Source organism: Euphorbia lathyris, chromosome 6, assembly GCF_963576675.1.
Source record: "Euphorbia lathyris chromosome 6, ddEupLath1.1, whole genome shotgun sequence".
Taxonomy (NCBI): Eukaryota; Viridiplantae; Streptophyta; class Magnoliopsida; order Malpighiales; family Euphorbiaceae; genus Euphorbia; species Euphorbia lathyris.
This window is the reverse complement of record NC_088915.1, coordinates 9,367,841-9,383,220: the sequence shown is the minus strand read 5'-3', so window position 1 is coordinate 9,383,220 and position 15,380 is coordinate 9,367,841. Positions and strand designations below refer to the sequence as shown.

At 35.0% G+C, this 15,380-nt stretch overlaps 2 protein-coding genes across 3 annotated transcripts; one reads left to right on the top strand and one right to left on the bottom strand.

The window, feature by feature from the left end:
- Nucleotides 1-1,437: 1,437 nt before the first annotated feature.
- Nucleotides 1,438-3,517, top strand: LOC136233763 (cytochrome P450 94A1-like). The gene has a single exon (XM_066023455.1). It carries the CDS (start codon nt 1,513-1,515, stop codon nt 3,067-3,069), a length of 1,557 nt encoding a protein of 518 aa, XP_065879527.1. The 5' UTR covers nt 1,438-1,512; the 3' UTR covers nt 3,070-3,517.
- A 5,082-nt stretch (nt 3,518-8,599) lies between these two features.
- Nucleotides 8,600-14,641, bottom strand: LOC136231896 (uncharacterized). 2 transcript variants are annotated; one of them, XM_066020903.1, is made up of 8 exons: nt 14,461-14,641; nt 13,373-13,531; nt 13,071-13,220; nt 12,637-12,788; nt 12,273-12,382; nt 11,913-11,998; nt 9,329-9,430; nt 8,600-8,872 (listed from the first exon to the last, which is right to left on the bottom strand). In XM_066020903.1, the coding sequence occupies exons 3-8, from the start codon at nt 13,178-13,180 to the stop codon at nt 8,791-8,793; spliced, it is 642 nt and encodes a 213-aa protein (XP_065876975.1). In that variant the 5' UTR covers nt 13,181-13,220; nt 13,373-13,531; nt 14,461-14,641; the 3' UTR covers nt 8,600-8,790. The 2 variants fall into 2 exon arrangements, with proteins under 2 accessions (XP_065876975.1, XP_065876974.1); XM_066020902.1 differs by lacking the exon at nt 13,373-13,531 and having other exon boundaries at nt 14,461-14,639.
- Between the last annotated feature and the right edge of the window lie 739 nt (nt 14,642-15,380).

The window sequence follows — 15,380 nt, the reverse complement described above, 5'->3', positions numbered from 1 at the left end:
TGCTTTCCATTATTTTATCGTTTATACTTTTTTCGAATTTAGCACGAGTGGAAATGGTTTATCTTGTCCATGGATCAATGGATCTACGTGGTTGTAACAAAAGAAAAGATTTCATCTGAATGTTCGAAATGACCTAGATAATGATTATTGGATTGCAGATGCTTTTTTTTTTTATAGATTTTGATTGACGAGAAGTATATGTTCTATTGTTCTTTTGTGTTTTTAATATATTTTATGATTATTTTTACTCTTTGTAATATTTTTAGTCCATTTATGGATCTTATAAGGTTTTATTCCTTATGTTTTCTTTGTCGTACTTGTTTCATCTAATGAAGATATAGTGTTTCAAAAAAACTATCCAAAATCTCAACTATCTTAATTTTAGGTATAACATCCATTTCGATCCTTAAATTATGGCTTCAAAGTTAATTAGGACCCTAAACCATCAAAATCATCATTCAGATCCTTAAACTAGCTAAAAATCATCAATTAAGTCCCCATTCTAAACAAAAATCTTTAACTGAGACCTTATTGAAAATCATTCGGTTGAACAATTTCATATATTCTTTCTCAAACTCATTTTGAATCAACAAAAATATTATTAGAGTCTTTATCAAATAGTCACTGTTTCTGATTTTAGAATAGGATAGTGACTCAATTAATGATTTTTACTTAGTTCAAAGACATAATTAATGATTTTGATAATTTAAGATCCTAATTGATTTTGAAGCTTTAGTTTAACGACACAAATGGGTATAACACCTTAATTGTATTTCTATTCCAATATCTTTGTTGTTGGTATCTCAAACTTTAGGCTTAATATATCATTTGCACCCTGAACTTGTCCAAAAAATTTGATTGGCTCTATAAACTTTCAAAGTGTACCAATAGCCCCCTAAACTTATATAAAATGTAATCAATTGATCACTCAGTCGCAACAAAGTAAGTTAAATGCGGAAAATGTATTCCACGCATCTTAAAACGTAATTAAAAAACAAATTAAAAATGAAATTATTACTTGCTCAATTATACAACTTGCCTTCTCTAATATCAGAACCGCATACCCCGATTTTGGTCTTTTTACTTTTTTAAGACTCGTACAATACATCTTCCGCATTTAACTTACTTTTTGCGACCGAGTGATCAATTGATTACATTTTATGCAAATTTAAGGGGCTAACTGAATATTTTATGCAAGTTCAATGTGATATCGGAATAATTTGAAAGTTCAGAAAGCCAATCAAGTTGTTTTTTTTTTTTTTTTTTTTTGGGATAAGTTGAGGGGTTAAGCCCAAACTTTATCATCATAGGATAATGTAAAAATGCAATACTTCACTATCAATCCTCAAACTTAATACATTTTAAATTTTGTTTGACATTTTTTGAGTTGAAAATCTGTTATATTCTGAAAACTATGGATAATAATAATTAAGAAATCCAATTTTATCCATGCACTATATTCTCCACAGCCACATAAAATATCCAAAAATATTAAATTTCTGATTAAAAAAAATGTCTGAACTCAACTTGTTCATCTTCTTCATCACATTCCTCATCTTCCTCCTCCTCTTCTTCTCTACTCGCCGTCCTTCTCCAAAAACAACTGCTCCATCTCCACAATCCTATCCTATAATCGGAAACCTCCCTGGTTTCCTCCGGAACCGCCACCGCTTCCACGATTGGGTCACCGAGATGCTCTCCGAGACCCCATCTTCAACTCTCCAAGTCAATTCCTTCCTCAACCTCTCTCATGGCATCTGCACTGCAAACCCTAACAATCTTCAGCATCTCCTTGTTACTAACTTCTCAAACTACATAAAAGGCTCTCGGTTCCTCAATGTCCTCTTTGAACTCCTTGGCTATGGCATCTTCAATGTCGATTCTCATCTCTGGATCACTCAGCGTAAGATTTCTAGTTACGAATTCAACACTAAATCTCTCAGATTCTTCGTCTCTGATGTTGTTAATTACGAATTGAGTGATTTCCTCTTTCCTTGTTTATCTAATTTTTGCGATGATAATTCCGTTTTCGATCTTCAGAATCTGTTGAGTAGATTCACTTTTACAAACATCTGTAAACTCGCATTTGGTGTTGATCCTGAATTTATCCCTAATTTGAATTTCGCTAAAGCTTTTGATGATGCTGTTGAGATTTGCTTCTTTTCTAGATTCTTAGCTCCGTTTCCACCTCTTTGGAAACTCAAAAGATTCTTCAATCTCGGATCAGAGAAACGACTCAAAGAAGCTATTCAAACTATCAATGATTTCGCCATGGAAATTATCAAATCAAAATTACATGAAGAAGACGATAATCAAGATCTATTATCAAGATTCATACATTTAAGTTCAACTATGGAATTTGAAGACGAACAACACAAGATCAAGTTTCTAAGAGATATAATCATCAGCTTCGTTCTCGCCGGGAAAGATTCAACCTCAACCGCCTTGACATGGTTTTTCTGGTTAATCGCCGGAAATCCTCATGTTGCAGAGTCGATTCACCGCGAATTAACTGAAGCAGCGTCATCGTCATCGTCGTCGGCGGCGGCGGAAGCTACGTCGAGGATATTAATACTCAGTTACGATGAGTTGAAGAAGCTGGATTATCTACATGCGGCTCTATCAGAAACGATGAGGTTATTTCCACCTGTACCGATAAACTCAAGATCAACGGTGGATGATGATGTGTTACCAGATGGGACCCATGTGGGTCAGGGATGGTTTGCTGACTACTCAGCTTATGCGATGGGGAGAATGGAGAGAGTGTGGGGCCATGATTGCAGGGAGTTTAAACCTGAGAGGTGGTTAAACGGAGATGGGAAATATGAACCGTTGGATCAATTTAGATTCCCTGTGTTTCATTGTGGGCCGAGGAGTTGTTTAGGGAAGGATTTGGCGTATGTTCAGATGAAAGCAATAGTAGCGGCTGTGGTTTATGAGTTCGAGATTGTAGCCGTTGATGGAGGTGCGAGTGCAGAGAGGATGGTGAACCCGCCTTATGTGGTTTCGTTGATTCTTAAAATGAAAGGTGGGTTACATGTTCGGTTGAAGAGAAGAGAGAGACGTTAATTAATTTATCGGTTTTGATCCCATGGACTTTAATGACCATACAGTATTTGATTTAGGTTTTTTAGAATTCTAAAGTGGACATTCAAAGCATCTTACGAATTAGATTTAGTAAACCTAGATCTAACGGTGAATGACCATGCAATATTTGATAAACCTAGATTTAATGACCATGCATTATTTGATCATTCACCATTCGATCTAGGCTGTTTAGAATTCTAAAGTGGACATTTAAAGCATCCTACGGATTAGATTTAATAAACCTAGATCTAACGGTGAATAATCAAATCTATTTAGTCAATAAAGTCCATGTGAATATTCTTGTTAATCTACATGTGTTTCTTGTAAATTTGAGTTACAATTTGAGAAATAGTTATATTTGTACTAGTTTGATAGAACATTGGTAAACAATTACACGATTATATTCCAATTTTTAAATTGGGTTAGAGCATTTTAAGAGATTTTTGGAGTCTGTTTGGTTTGGTTTGGTTTACTCTTCATTTTAAAGTGAAAATGGTATATTGAAACGAATTCCTAACACCATATTCCTTACTTTAAATAATTATTAGTTTACCCTGCGGTTGTGATATGTGATAAAAGACGAGCTAGAGTGGCTTATTTTCCAACAAGAGAGCTCTGGGCCAAGCCAGGGGAGTGATCATCCGCCTGAAAAGACAATGAGATATTTCTCTTGTTTTATGAATCTGCTATAAGCAGTTGGGCCTGCTCTCCCCTATATCTTTTGTTTGAGATGAGCTCATGACTTTGAGCAGAGCCGGTAACAAATAGAGGATCAGAGAAAGACCTCTTTGCTTTTCGAATAGTCGGCTTTGGCGATTGCACTTTTAAACTATAATTTACAAATAAATTAAATCACAAGCATCTTTTGTACTTTGTCCTACATTATATGAGATATGTAAATATATTATAAGAATCCCGATATTGGAAGACTTTTGATTAGACCTGTTCATGAGCCCGTTGGGCAAGCCAACCCACCCAGACCCGTCCTTCATGGGTTGGGCTTGGACATTGATATTTGATCTTTGGTCCGGCCCGGTCCAAGCCCGCACATAAAATGGGTTGGACTTGGGATTGCTCTCAAAATCCTAAGTGAGCCCAGCCCGATCCGATTTTATATTATATAGTAATATTTTTAATTGTATATATATATGTAGTGTATTTTAAAAAAAAATTTGTTACTCCTGTTACTAAATTTGGTGGTGTATTCTAAAATTAAATTACTCTAAAGTCCTAAAATAATTACATTAGAAAAATTATTTTTTTAATATTAGCATATTAGATGGACGGGTTGGGCCAGACTTGGGAATTACTTTTTATAGTCAAGCCCGGCCCGAGCCTGATATAAATATAGGTGGGCTGGGTTGGACTTGGACAAGATAATTATATGTAAAGCCCGGTTAAACCCGGCCCATGAACAGATCTACTTTTGAATAATCATGATTAACTTACTCATTTAAATCCATAAAAAAAACTTACTAAAAAGGCAAAAAGCATAATTAAATTTTTGAACTTTGACTATTTTAACGTTTGCCCCTGATCATTTATTTTTCCATATTAAATCTTTGATTCTATTATGGATTAGACCCTTATTTAACTTTTTCATTGAGTTTGGACTGCATACATTGTTAGGACGATTCAACTTATTGACATGGACAAATAAAAATAAGATTCCTTGACTAGGAGAGATAAAAAATTAAGATAAAACGAAATTGTAAAAATTAATTTCCAGTATATTCTTCCAAACTCGATTTTCACCTCTCCCATTTTATAATTTTCAACATTAGAATCGTCAAATCGATCTTCTCATCTCCTAAACTCAACGGAAAAGTTAAATAAGAGCCAAATCCATAATAAAATCAATAATCAGGTATTCAATGTGGAAAAATAATTGATCAGCGATTTGATTCTTAAAACATGTACAGTTCAAGAGCTTAATTATGTTTTTTACCAATTTAAAAATATCACAAAATATTTAGAAAAGTATTAATATACCCACGTATATGTTTAAATATCTCCATTAATATAAGACACATGGTTATTACATGTGATTCAAAAGCACGACACAAAATCAATGTTAAAAATCAAGACCTTCTAAACCTCGCTTAAACGCTCAAAATTAAAAATCCGTCCAATTTTCTCTAATTTGTTCTTCTAGGTGTTTTTACCGCTCAAAAGCGCCATGATCACTTCATCTTTTATTTAGATACATTAAACCTCTTATCTTTTATAACATTAAACTCCAAATGACCAAACCGATATCCATTTGTGTTCAAATTTGTATTTTTCTCATATTGAAAGCAATTTTTGATGTGTAACCCGATCATAGGAAATTATAAAAACCTTAATTCATTCTGTAAAATATATAATTTCAGATACTAATAAAATGAATAATGTCTTTTTAACTAATTCAGGTGTTCACACTAACTAATTTGACAAGCAAGAGCTTAATTAGACCAAAAATAAATAATTGAGGGTTAAATATAGGAAAAAGTACAAAAATAAACCTTGTGGTTTGCCCATTTTCGAACTGCACCCCTATAGTTTAAAAGTTTATAAGTTGGTACCATGAACTTCATTCCGTTAGCAAACATATACCAAATTGACTAACGGTGTTAAAAGTCAAAGGGAAAAGAGTTAATTTGGTCCTTATATTTATTTATTTTATAAATTAACTCCCCTTATTATCTAATTATCACAAATAAACCCCAAAATAAAAGTTAAAAATCAAATACACCATCTTCTCCATCTCTTTAATTTCTTATTTTTGTTCTTCTTTCTTTCTCCTCTCTCTCTCCTCTTTGTTAATTTCTCTCTCTAAAATCAATTGAATTTCTCTCTCTAGAAAAGAAACAATCTCTCCAAATCAATATCAAGTCTTCTAAAATTTCAAGGTTGAGTAACATTAACATTTCCAAAAGAAAACAGTCCAAGGTCTGCTAAATTTTTGTCTGTAGTCATTCACATCTCCAAAAGAATCCATTTTTACTTTCTTCTTCCTCTCTCTCTCTCTTTCTGTGTGATCAATTGAAGAAAACATCGAGGAAGTTGGAGGGGAAAGCTAGGTTATCATTTACTTCACATGAATCTTTCCTCTGTTTCTACTTCTTCTAATTCCTTGTTTCCATCTCCTAATCTTACTCTAATTCCACCCAATTCCTTTCACTTCCCCTCTCACTCTAATTCTATTTCTGTTATTGATTAGAGTTTGTTTTGATTTAGCAGACCTTGGACTGTTTTCTTTTGGAAATGTTAATGTTACTCATGCTTCAAATCTTAGAAGACTTGATATTGATTTGGAGAGCTTGTTTCTTTTTTAGAGGGAGAAATTCAATTGATTTTAGAGAGAGAAATTAACAAAGAGGAGAGAGAGAAGGGAGAGAAAGAAGAATAAAAATAAAAAATTAAAGAGATTGAGAAGATGGTGTATTTGATTTTTAATTTTTATTTTGGGGATTATTTGTGATAATTAGATAATAAAAAGGTTAATTTATAAAATAAATAAATATAAGGACCAAATTAACTCTTTTCTCTTTGACTTTTAACACCATTAGTCAATTTGGTATATGTTTGCTAACGGAATGAAGTTCATGGTACCAACTTGTAAACTTTTAAACCACAAGGGTGCAGTTCGAAAATAGGCCAAACCACAAGGTTTATTTTTATACTTTTCCCTTAAATATATCCAAATAAAAGATCCAAAATTTAATAGACTTGGAATGTCTTTTATTTTATTTTTTCATATAACTTGGTAGATTTTCTCATATCGTTTTTTAAAAACTTACCCCTAATGTTGGACACGGAAAAATATTGTAACAGTACAATGCATTGACACAATTGTCTCTGATCACTATAGTAATCACGTAATTTAGCCGGTCACCGTTAGATCTAAGCTTATTGAAAGCTTAAAGTGAAGATTAAAATGATCTCGATGCTTAGATTCAATAAGCCTAGATCTAGTGGTGGCTCACCAAATTTATTTTTTTGATCATTCATATGATTTGACCAGTCGCCATTAGATCTAAATTTATTAGAAACCTATATAGGAAACTATATAGGAGACTAAAACCATCCTAAAGCTTAAATTTAATCAGTTGTGCTCACATGGACCTTAATGACCACGTAAATTTGGTCATTTACTGTTAAACCTAGGCTAAATAAATTCTAAGAGGGAGATTCAAAACATCCTAAGGTTTATATTTTAATCAGCCTAGATCTAACGATAAATGACCAAATTTACATGATCATTAGGTTCCACGTGAAAGCAACTATAGATTTAATAAGCCTGGCGGTTTTGATCACATGGACCTTAATGACCATGCAGTATTTGGTCATGCACCATTAGATCTAGTCTTATTAGAATTCTAAGATTGAGATTCAAAGCATCCTGCAGCTTAGATTTAATAAGCCTAGATCTAACGGTGAATGACCAAATTCACTTGATTATTAAGATCCATATGAATATTCCTGTAAACTTGGATCTAATAGTCTAACGCCTAAATGGTGGCTCACCAAATTTTTTTTTTTCCCATTCAAGTCCTTTGAACCAGGACTGTAAATGAGCTGAGACGTTCATGAGCCATTCATGAACAGCTCGATGTTCGGTTCAATAAAAGCTCGATTGCATTCGGGTCAATTTATAAACGAGTCGGTTTTGAAAGCTCGTGAGTAGACTCGATTATAGGTTCATGGACAATCTCGATTATAATGTTCATGAATATACTCGTGAGCAAACTTCATTCGATTATTTTTTTTAATAACAACATTTCTATAGAGGGGAAATGTAAAACAACATAGTCGTGTGAAAAATTTAGTTTTATAGGTTTAAAAACTATGCAGTTTTATGTTCGAAAAACTTTCATATCAATACGAGCGGAGTCTGAGTTGGCCCCGGCTCGATTACAGCCCTAACTTGAACACAACTTACAAAAGGCATCCTCCAAGAGTCAAGATATCCAATTTCATTTAGGGGTGACAATTTCTGACACTAAAACACGATTACAAAGCCAATCCGACTGACACGACATGATTGACACGGAAATCATTTTTCTAGCATTTATAACATATAAAACCATATGGAACATATATAATAAGATAACACGATTTTAACACGAAACATGAAATTGTCACCTCTAATTTCATTCCATCCACCTCTATCTCACTCTAAGACCATGTTTGGTAAAGAGCGTTTTGGGATAAAAATAGCGGTTTTGACAAACTTTAGAGGTTTAACCACTGAAACCGCTAATTGGAGTGTTTGGTGGAGAGAGGTTTGGGAGAGAGTTTCAGGATGAAAACGCTAATTTAGAAAAAGCTCTTAAAATGAGCTTTTTCAATTAGCATTTTGTAATATTAAAATTAATGGACTTCTTCAACCCTAATAGATAGACTCCCTCTTCTCCTGCGCCAAAATTAATACCCTTATTCATCTTTTTGCACAAACCGCTATTACCAATCAGCTAATTTTTACCAAACATGTCTACACAAACAGCTAATGTAATCAGCTAACAGCTAATTCCCAAACAGGACCTAAATCTCCGGGAGTAACCACAAATTTTACTATCCAAACACAGGCTTAGGCAAAAAGCCTCAGAAAAAATAAAATTATCCAAAACGACTCCTAATATGTTTATCTTTATATTCAATCAAATAACAACAGAAAAAAAAATGATTGTGGAGAAAGCAGTCAACAAAATTTAATTAACCTCACAAATATTTATGCTTCTTTGACTTGTTCATATGCTCTTGCGTTTCAACTTCTCCATCAAGCTCTGATCTTTTCTTACTCCTACAATATCATCAATCAAATATCAAATCAATCCATGAACTTATATTTTTTGCAAATAAATAAAGGCATAACACTCATTTGACCTCTTAAACCGAAACTTCAAAGTCAATTAGGACTTTAAACTGTCAAAATCATTAATTAGGTCCTTGAACTAAGCAAAAATCATCGATTGAGACTTCATCATATCCTAAAATGAGAAAATGTGACCATTTAACATGGACAGTAATAATCTCTGTGTTGGTTCAAAATCGGTTTGGGAAAAAGGGTCTGAAACTGTTCAACTGAATAATTTTTTATGAGGACTCAATTGATCATTTTTTCTTAGTTTAGGGACATGATTGATGATTTTGATAGTTGAAGGTGCTAATTGACTTTGAAGCTTTAGTTTGGGGAGACAAATCGAGTGTTATGCCATAAATAAACAAGCAAGTTTGTTCAAATTTTAGAGTAGAAAACCTGTGAGTTTTACTACTATTCCTATCCCCATCCAACCAACTAACACTTCCAGTGTGAACAGGAATCAATGATCCTGAAATGAGCATTATTTCCTCATCCAACCTGCAAAAAGATTCACAAATGACAATAAATAAATTAACCATAACCAAGCAAGAGCATTAATGAATTTTACAGGTGATACTTTATTTTTGTTGAAGTTTAACTATCTGGAAAAAAAACCATATTTTGGCTGTGTACTCGCCTAAATTTCTTCAATAAGTTCACCTACACTCATTTATTGCATAATTTGGCCCCTGCCTAATCATAGTTGCTGAAGGCGCAAGGCGCACTAAGCGCTAAGGGGTCTTGGAGCCTAGGCTCCAGGCACGCGCCTGAGGAATGCGAAGCGCGGAAAATAAAAAATATATATGATACATACTCTATTACTAGTTAAAGCATAAACCAAAAAAGCACACTTATAATCACACAAGCAAGACAAAACCACATAAAAACAAAATACTAAATGTCAAAAACACGAAGTTAAGTTCATACTTCATAGAGACATTACCATACATTTAACGTCTTAACCTAAGTACCTAATTAATGCTACTAAACTAATAACCATTCACTACGTTGCAGTTTCTTCTGTTTTTTGAGTCGTAGTTTCTGTATGAGTGGAGACTATTATTTGCGTGACTCTACTCTTCATCCCTCTCTAGTCTTCTTTCTATATTTACGTTTCTTGATATTCTTATGTAGATCAAGTGTTGAGATTAAATTTATTTAAATTAGATTAGTGGTTCAGCATATGATAAGGTACCAAGGGAAGTACTTTGGTGGGCCTTGACAAGGAAAGGCATTTCGCGGAAATATATTGACATCATAAAGGACATGTATGAGGGAGTATGCACGAGTGTACGTACTAGTGTTGGGAAGACTAAAGAGTTTCCTATTACGATTGGAGTGCATCAAGGTTCCGCACTAAGCCCATTTCTTTTTGCCATCGTTATGGATGAACTAACAAGTTCACTTCAAGATGGTATACAATGGTGCATGTTGTTTGCAGATGATATTGTGTTGGTCGATGAGACGAAAGAAGGAGTGGAGAGGAAGTTGGAACTATGGAGACAAACTCTAGAATCTAGAGGCTTTAAGTTGAGCCGAAGTAAGACAGAATATTTGGAGTGTAAGTTTGGCGGCCATAGGAGCAGGGAGGCAGGGACAATCACCCTAGATGGGAGAGTTGTTCAGGCCTCGGATTGCTTCCGGTATTTAGGATCTATTATCCAAACGGATGGAGAAATAGATGGAGATGTTGCTCATAGGATTAAAGCTGGTTGGTCGAAGTGGAAGAGTGCTACGGGTTTCCTTTGTGACCCCGGCATGCCTAATAGATTGAAGGGAAAATTCTACCGGACGGCAATTAGACCAGCATTGTTATATGGTACGGAGTGTTGGGCAGTGAAACACTGCCACATCCATAAGATGTCGGTGGCGGAGATGCGTATGTTGAGATGGATGTGTGGTCATACGAGAAAGGATCGGGTGCGTAATGAAATAATTAGGACAAAAGTAGGGGTCACATCTATTGAGAATAAAATGAGAGAAAATCGACTAAGGTGGTTTGGCCATGTGAGACGTAGAGCGCTTGATGCGCCGGTTAGGAGAACCGAAGAGTGGCAAAGGGATGTAGTGGTGAGGGGTAGGGGAAGACCTAAGCAAACTTGGAGGAGGGTGATCGAGAGTGATATGAGTTTACTGGGAATTGAGGAAAATATGGTAGTGGATAGGACAGAGTGGAGGGAGCGAATTTGTGTCGCTGACACGACTTGATTTCACGGTTTTTATATGATGGTTCATGTTAGCCGACCCCGAATCATTTCGGGACTAAGACTCTGTTGTTGTTGTTGTTGTTGAGTGGTTCAGCCTTGGCGCAACGGTAAATGTTGTTGTCGTGTGACCAAGAGGTCATGGGTTCGAGTCTTAGGAGCGGCCTCTTGCCAAATAAATTGGCAGGGAAAGGCTTGCCCCCAATACACCCTTGTGGTGGAACCCCTCCCCGGACCCTCGCTCAACGGGGACGCGTAGTGCGACCGGGCCGCCCTTTTTTTTTTTAGTGGTTGAGATTATTCACCATTTGTTTTACACAAAAAAGTACCAAAAAAAAAAACCTTAGTGAAAACAGTATATGTTACTAAGGCGCGCCTTGACTCAAGCTCCAAAGCCCAAGCGAGGCGCACAAGGCGAGAACCTTTTAAACTGCGCCGTGCAATCAAGGTTCACTATCTTGAGCCTTGTGTAAGGCACGCTTTTAACAACTATTTGGCTAATAAATCTGTAACTAATTCCAAATCAGAGTAGAGGGGCTCATTAAAGAAGTTTAGGCAAGTACAGGAGCCAAAATATAGCTTTCGCCAAACCATGTCAAATCATATATGAAACAGGTCAAGTTAATAAAATAAGGTATATCATAAATCAAATTTAATTCTAATATATTTTCACACATTATGGAAAAAGCCATGCATGAGAATAATAATCATTTCAAATTGATTGCAATCCAATATTTTTATAGAAATGAAAACAGTACACGTGCAGAATAACCAACCTCTTGACTACAAAGCGTATCACAGTTCCAACCTTTATCGCATGATGTTTGTCTAATTGACTAACGTACAAACCCTTGCCATGTTTCTGTCAAAAAATAAAATGTATCTAAGTGAGAACTTAACTAATGGTGAGAACTTCTACTATACACTGAGTGTAATACAGCCAACCAATCAAAAGCAGGACGGTACCACACCAATTCATGGGAAATAATTGGTATTGAGAAATAAACATGTACAAGTGGCATTATTTGATTGGACGAGTGTATTGCACCGGGAGTATAAGAGATTTTCTCACTAATGGTATATACAGTAAGCTACATTCTATGGAATTCAGAGAAAAACAACATAAATTTACCTACACGTTTATATCTAAATTCATCACGGATCTCTTTATCTGTTATAATAGCAGATGAAAATCCAAGAATAATTGTGTGAATTGATTCTCGTGTAACTTTCACTACCTTCCCCTCTGTAAGTGACAAAAATCAATTGTGAAGGACTAATTGTTAGAGCCATATTGCAGAAAAACCAAAGAGACTGCCATTCTTCGTCTATGAGACTATGACTCAATTCTATAAACAAAAGCAGAGAAATTAAGTTTTATTTAATTGTTTGTTTAAATGTGATTGACTTGCTAAAAAGTATAGCAAAAGCGAAACAAAATGATTGGATTATTGAATTGAAATCAACTAAATATATAAGTAATGAAAATAGATGAAGTACCTAATTGCATATCTGGCTTTGGAGAGAAAAGCAGTAGTTGAGCTTTCAGTCTCACACCAAAATATGGATGAACACCAGAAAGAATTCTGGCTACTTTATCCGGAGGATCGACAGAATAAGCCAAAACAACACCATCAAAAGTTTCATTGAACCTATATCGCAATAAGGAAAACACAGCAACAGTTAGTTGAATAAGCAATAAGAAAAAAGATTAGCTACATAGGAGATTAAGGTTAACGATTTCTAAAGATAACATCCAAAAGTTCAATTTTCAGCTTAAAGCATCAACAGTTTTCAAATTTAATTGCAGCACCACCAAACAAAATAAATAAACAAAACTTAAAGACAAATAGACAGCTGAAAATAAGAATAAGCAACCAACAATAAGCAAAACCCGTTAGGAAAGAAAAGGAACGAGGATAAGAAGGACGAACTTGAAGAGTAAGGAGCTGAGCTCGCGAAGTATAGCTTCAGGGACATTTTTGCTTTGGCATGGATGTACATACACCACCAAATCAGCTTCAGTTACATTCAATCCTTGCATTGTAATCCAAGCAGTGTAAACACCAGAGAAGCTATGAAGCCTGTCAATAAAAAGAAAGGAAAATGAAGATCCGAAGAAAAAAAGAACTAAAGATGGAGCAGATAACAAATAGGAAAGGGTGAGGAATTTTGTGAAGAGAAACGAGAAAACAACTCATCAAATAAAAAGCATATTCCTTAATCAGTCATTTACAATGCACAGAATCGCGCAAAAGTGAAGAGAACACTTCCTCTGTCGTCCCAATGTGTACTTTTTTTCCGTCCTTGTTCACAGCTTGACTCTCATTTCTGGAACAGGGGCGGAAGGGGCTGAGGCTTCCCCAAACACAAATAGATCACTATACGGTTCAACCTGTTTCCAAAATTGTTTCAGAACACAATTTTTCCTACGTACTTCCATCAAACATTAATTTTGTATATCAGCTCAAACTACATACAGGCTCACATATCATGAACTCAAACTGCACATACCATAATTGGAAGAATGCCTGAAAATCTGGTTAAAGAAAAAAGACTAACGGCACTCGGAAAAAGGGGGATTTTAAGTTTTTAAACAACTTAAACTGATTCAAGAAACGCTTCCCACTTCTCAACCCCTTCTTAGCCTAGAAAAATAGTTGGAGAGGGAATAATTGAAAAACACAAGATTTGTAACCAAAATTGCCAGTGCTACCATTGCAATAATTGAGATAACCTGCAAACCATTAATGCCATCATAGAAGATCATGCAAAAAGGGATTATTAAGAATAATTTTCTTATCATCTAATGCATCCCCTGAAGCTAATTTTTCTGTTGAATGTCCATACGTAGGTTCCATGATTCTCCACTGAAAATTTCTAAGAAGTTAGAATTTATAACCAATCAACCTTCATTTCACTTCTTTATGATCAAACAACCCATTTGCACAAGTAAATTAACTGGGAGAAACATTTAAACAACCAGTCCCTAGTAATTTCAACAAATCCACATCTAAAATCCGGAGAGAAAAATGATAATAAACATCGACCTAACCTGATTTTCCATAAAAGCAATACCTCACGGACACTCAGGGGAAATCCCACTATCAATATACAGCTCGTGATTTTCTAGTTTTCTAGTTTTATTAACTGAAGTAAATATCGCCATAAGTACAAAAATATAACGAAACGAAGAATTTGAGCAATTATAGCACTTCACAAAAAGTTTAAACCGTTAATTATTCAATATTTACACCTAATCTGCTTCATAAACAAGGACTAAGAAAAAGAATTAAGAAAACCCCGATGGATAACTCATAGTACCTTCGATTTCAATTAAATTATGTTTCGCCGAAGAGATGGAGAAGGCAGAAGCAAAAAGGCCGAATAACTCTTCTACGCTTCTCGTCCTCAGCGACGGGCGACGGGAGATGAGGCGTACGGTTCCGAAATCCCCTAACCCAAAGATAATTGGATTTGAATTCTTCAGGGTTTTGGTCGGGTTCCAGGGTTTTGGACATTAAGGTTACGGACAAATTACATACATGGCCACTTAACTTACCACCACCTTACATTATGGTCACTAATCTTCGAAATATAACATAAAAATCACCACATTATGATTACTAAAATTCAAACATGACCATTAATAACCTCAAAGAATTGATTATAGTCTAAGCAATTTTAAGAGCCAATTTGGCATTGCTATGACCTGTTCATGATCCGGCAGGACCGGACCCGGCAGGTTTTATCTAAAAATGATCCGTCCAAGCACAGCTCATTCCGCTGTTAATTTAGACGGGGAGTTTTGCACCCATTAATCAACTAAAAATACATATGTGATGGCTGGTCCAAGTCATATAGAAGGTAAATGACGAATTGAGAATCAATCTCTAAAACGAGTCAGAAGCCCTTCTTCCATGCCAACTCCAAGCCGTAATAAACCCTCAAAGCTCAAGAAGAGCAGTAGTACAAATGCCTACATTACAGGCAAAACCACTTAGCCAGCTCCCCATTCATCACGCACTACACCATCTGTGGAAGCATAACACGAGTTCTCTTTACTTGCCACATAAAACTGATAAGTGTTTAGTAAACACATATTAAAAGTTCTAAAAGCAAATCATTCAATTAGGGTTTAGTGATGCTTTTATATAAATGTGCCTTTTAACATTGTTAATATATCTTTCATCTTTAATTGAAAATGACGAGGTGAAAGATTTAGGTATTTTTATTTTTGAAAT

What these genes read in the sequence shown, in the direction of transcription:
- LOC136233763 (XM_066023455.1), top strand. Translation starts at nt 1,513, where the DNA reads ATGTCTGAACTCAACTTGTTCATCTTCTTCATCACATTCCTCATCTTC.
- LOC136231896 (XM_066020903.1), bottom strand. Translation starts at nt 13,180, where the DNA reads ATGCAAGGATTGAATGTAACTGAAGCTGATTTGGTGGTGTATGTACAT. An exon ending in ATGAATTTAGATATAAACGT is followed by an intron (nt 11,999 to 12,272) that starts GTAGGTAAATTT and finishes ATTTTTTGACAG; the next exon opens with AAACATGGCAAGGGTTTGTA. An exon ending in ATACGCTTTGTAGTCAAGAG is followed by an intron (nt 9,431 to 11,912) that starts GTTGGTTATTCT and finishes ATCTTTTTGCAG; the next exon opens with GTTGGATGAGGAAATAATGC.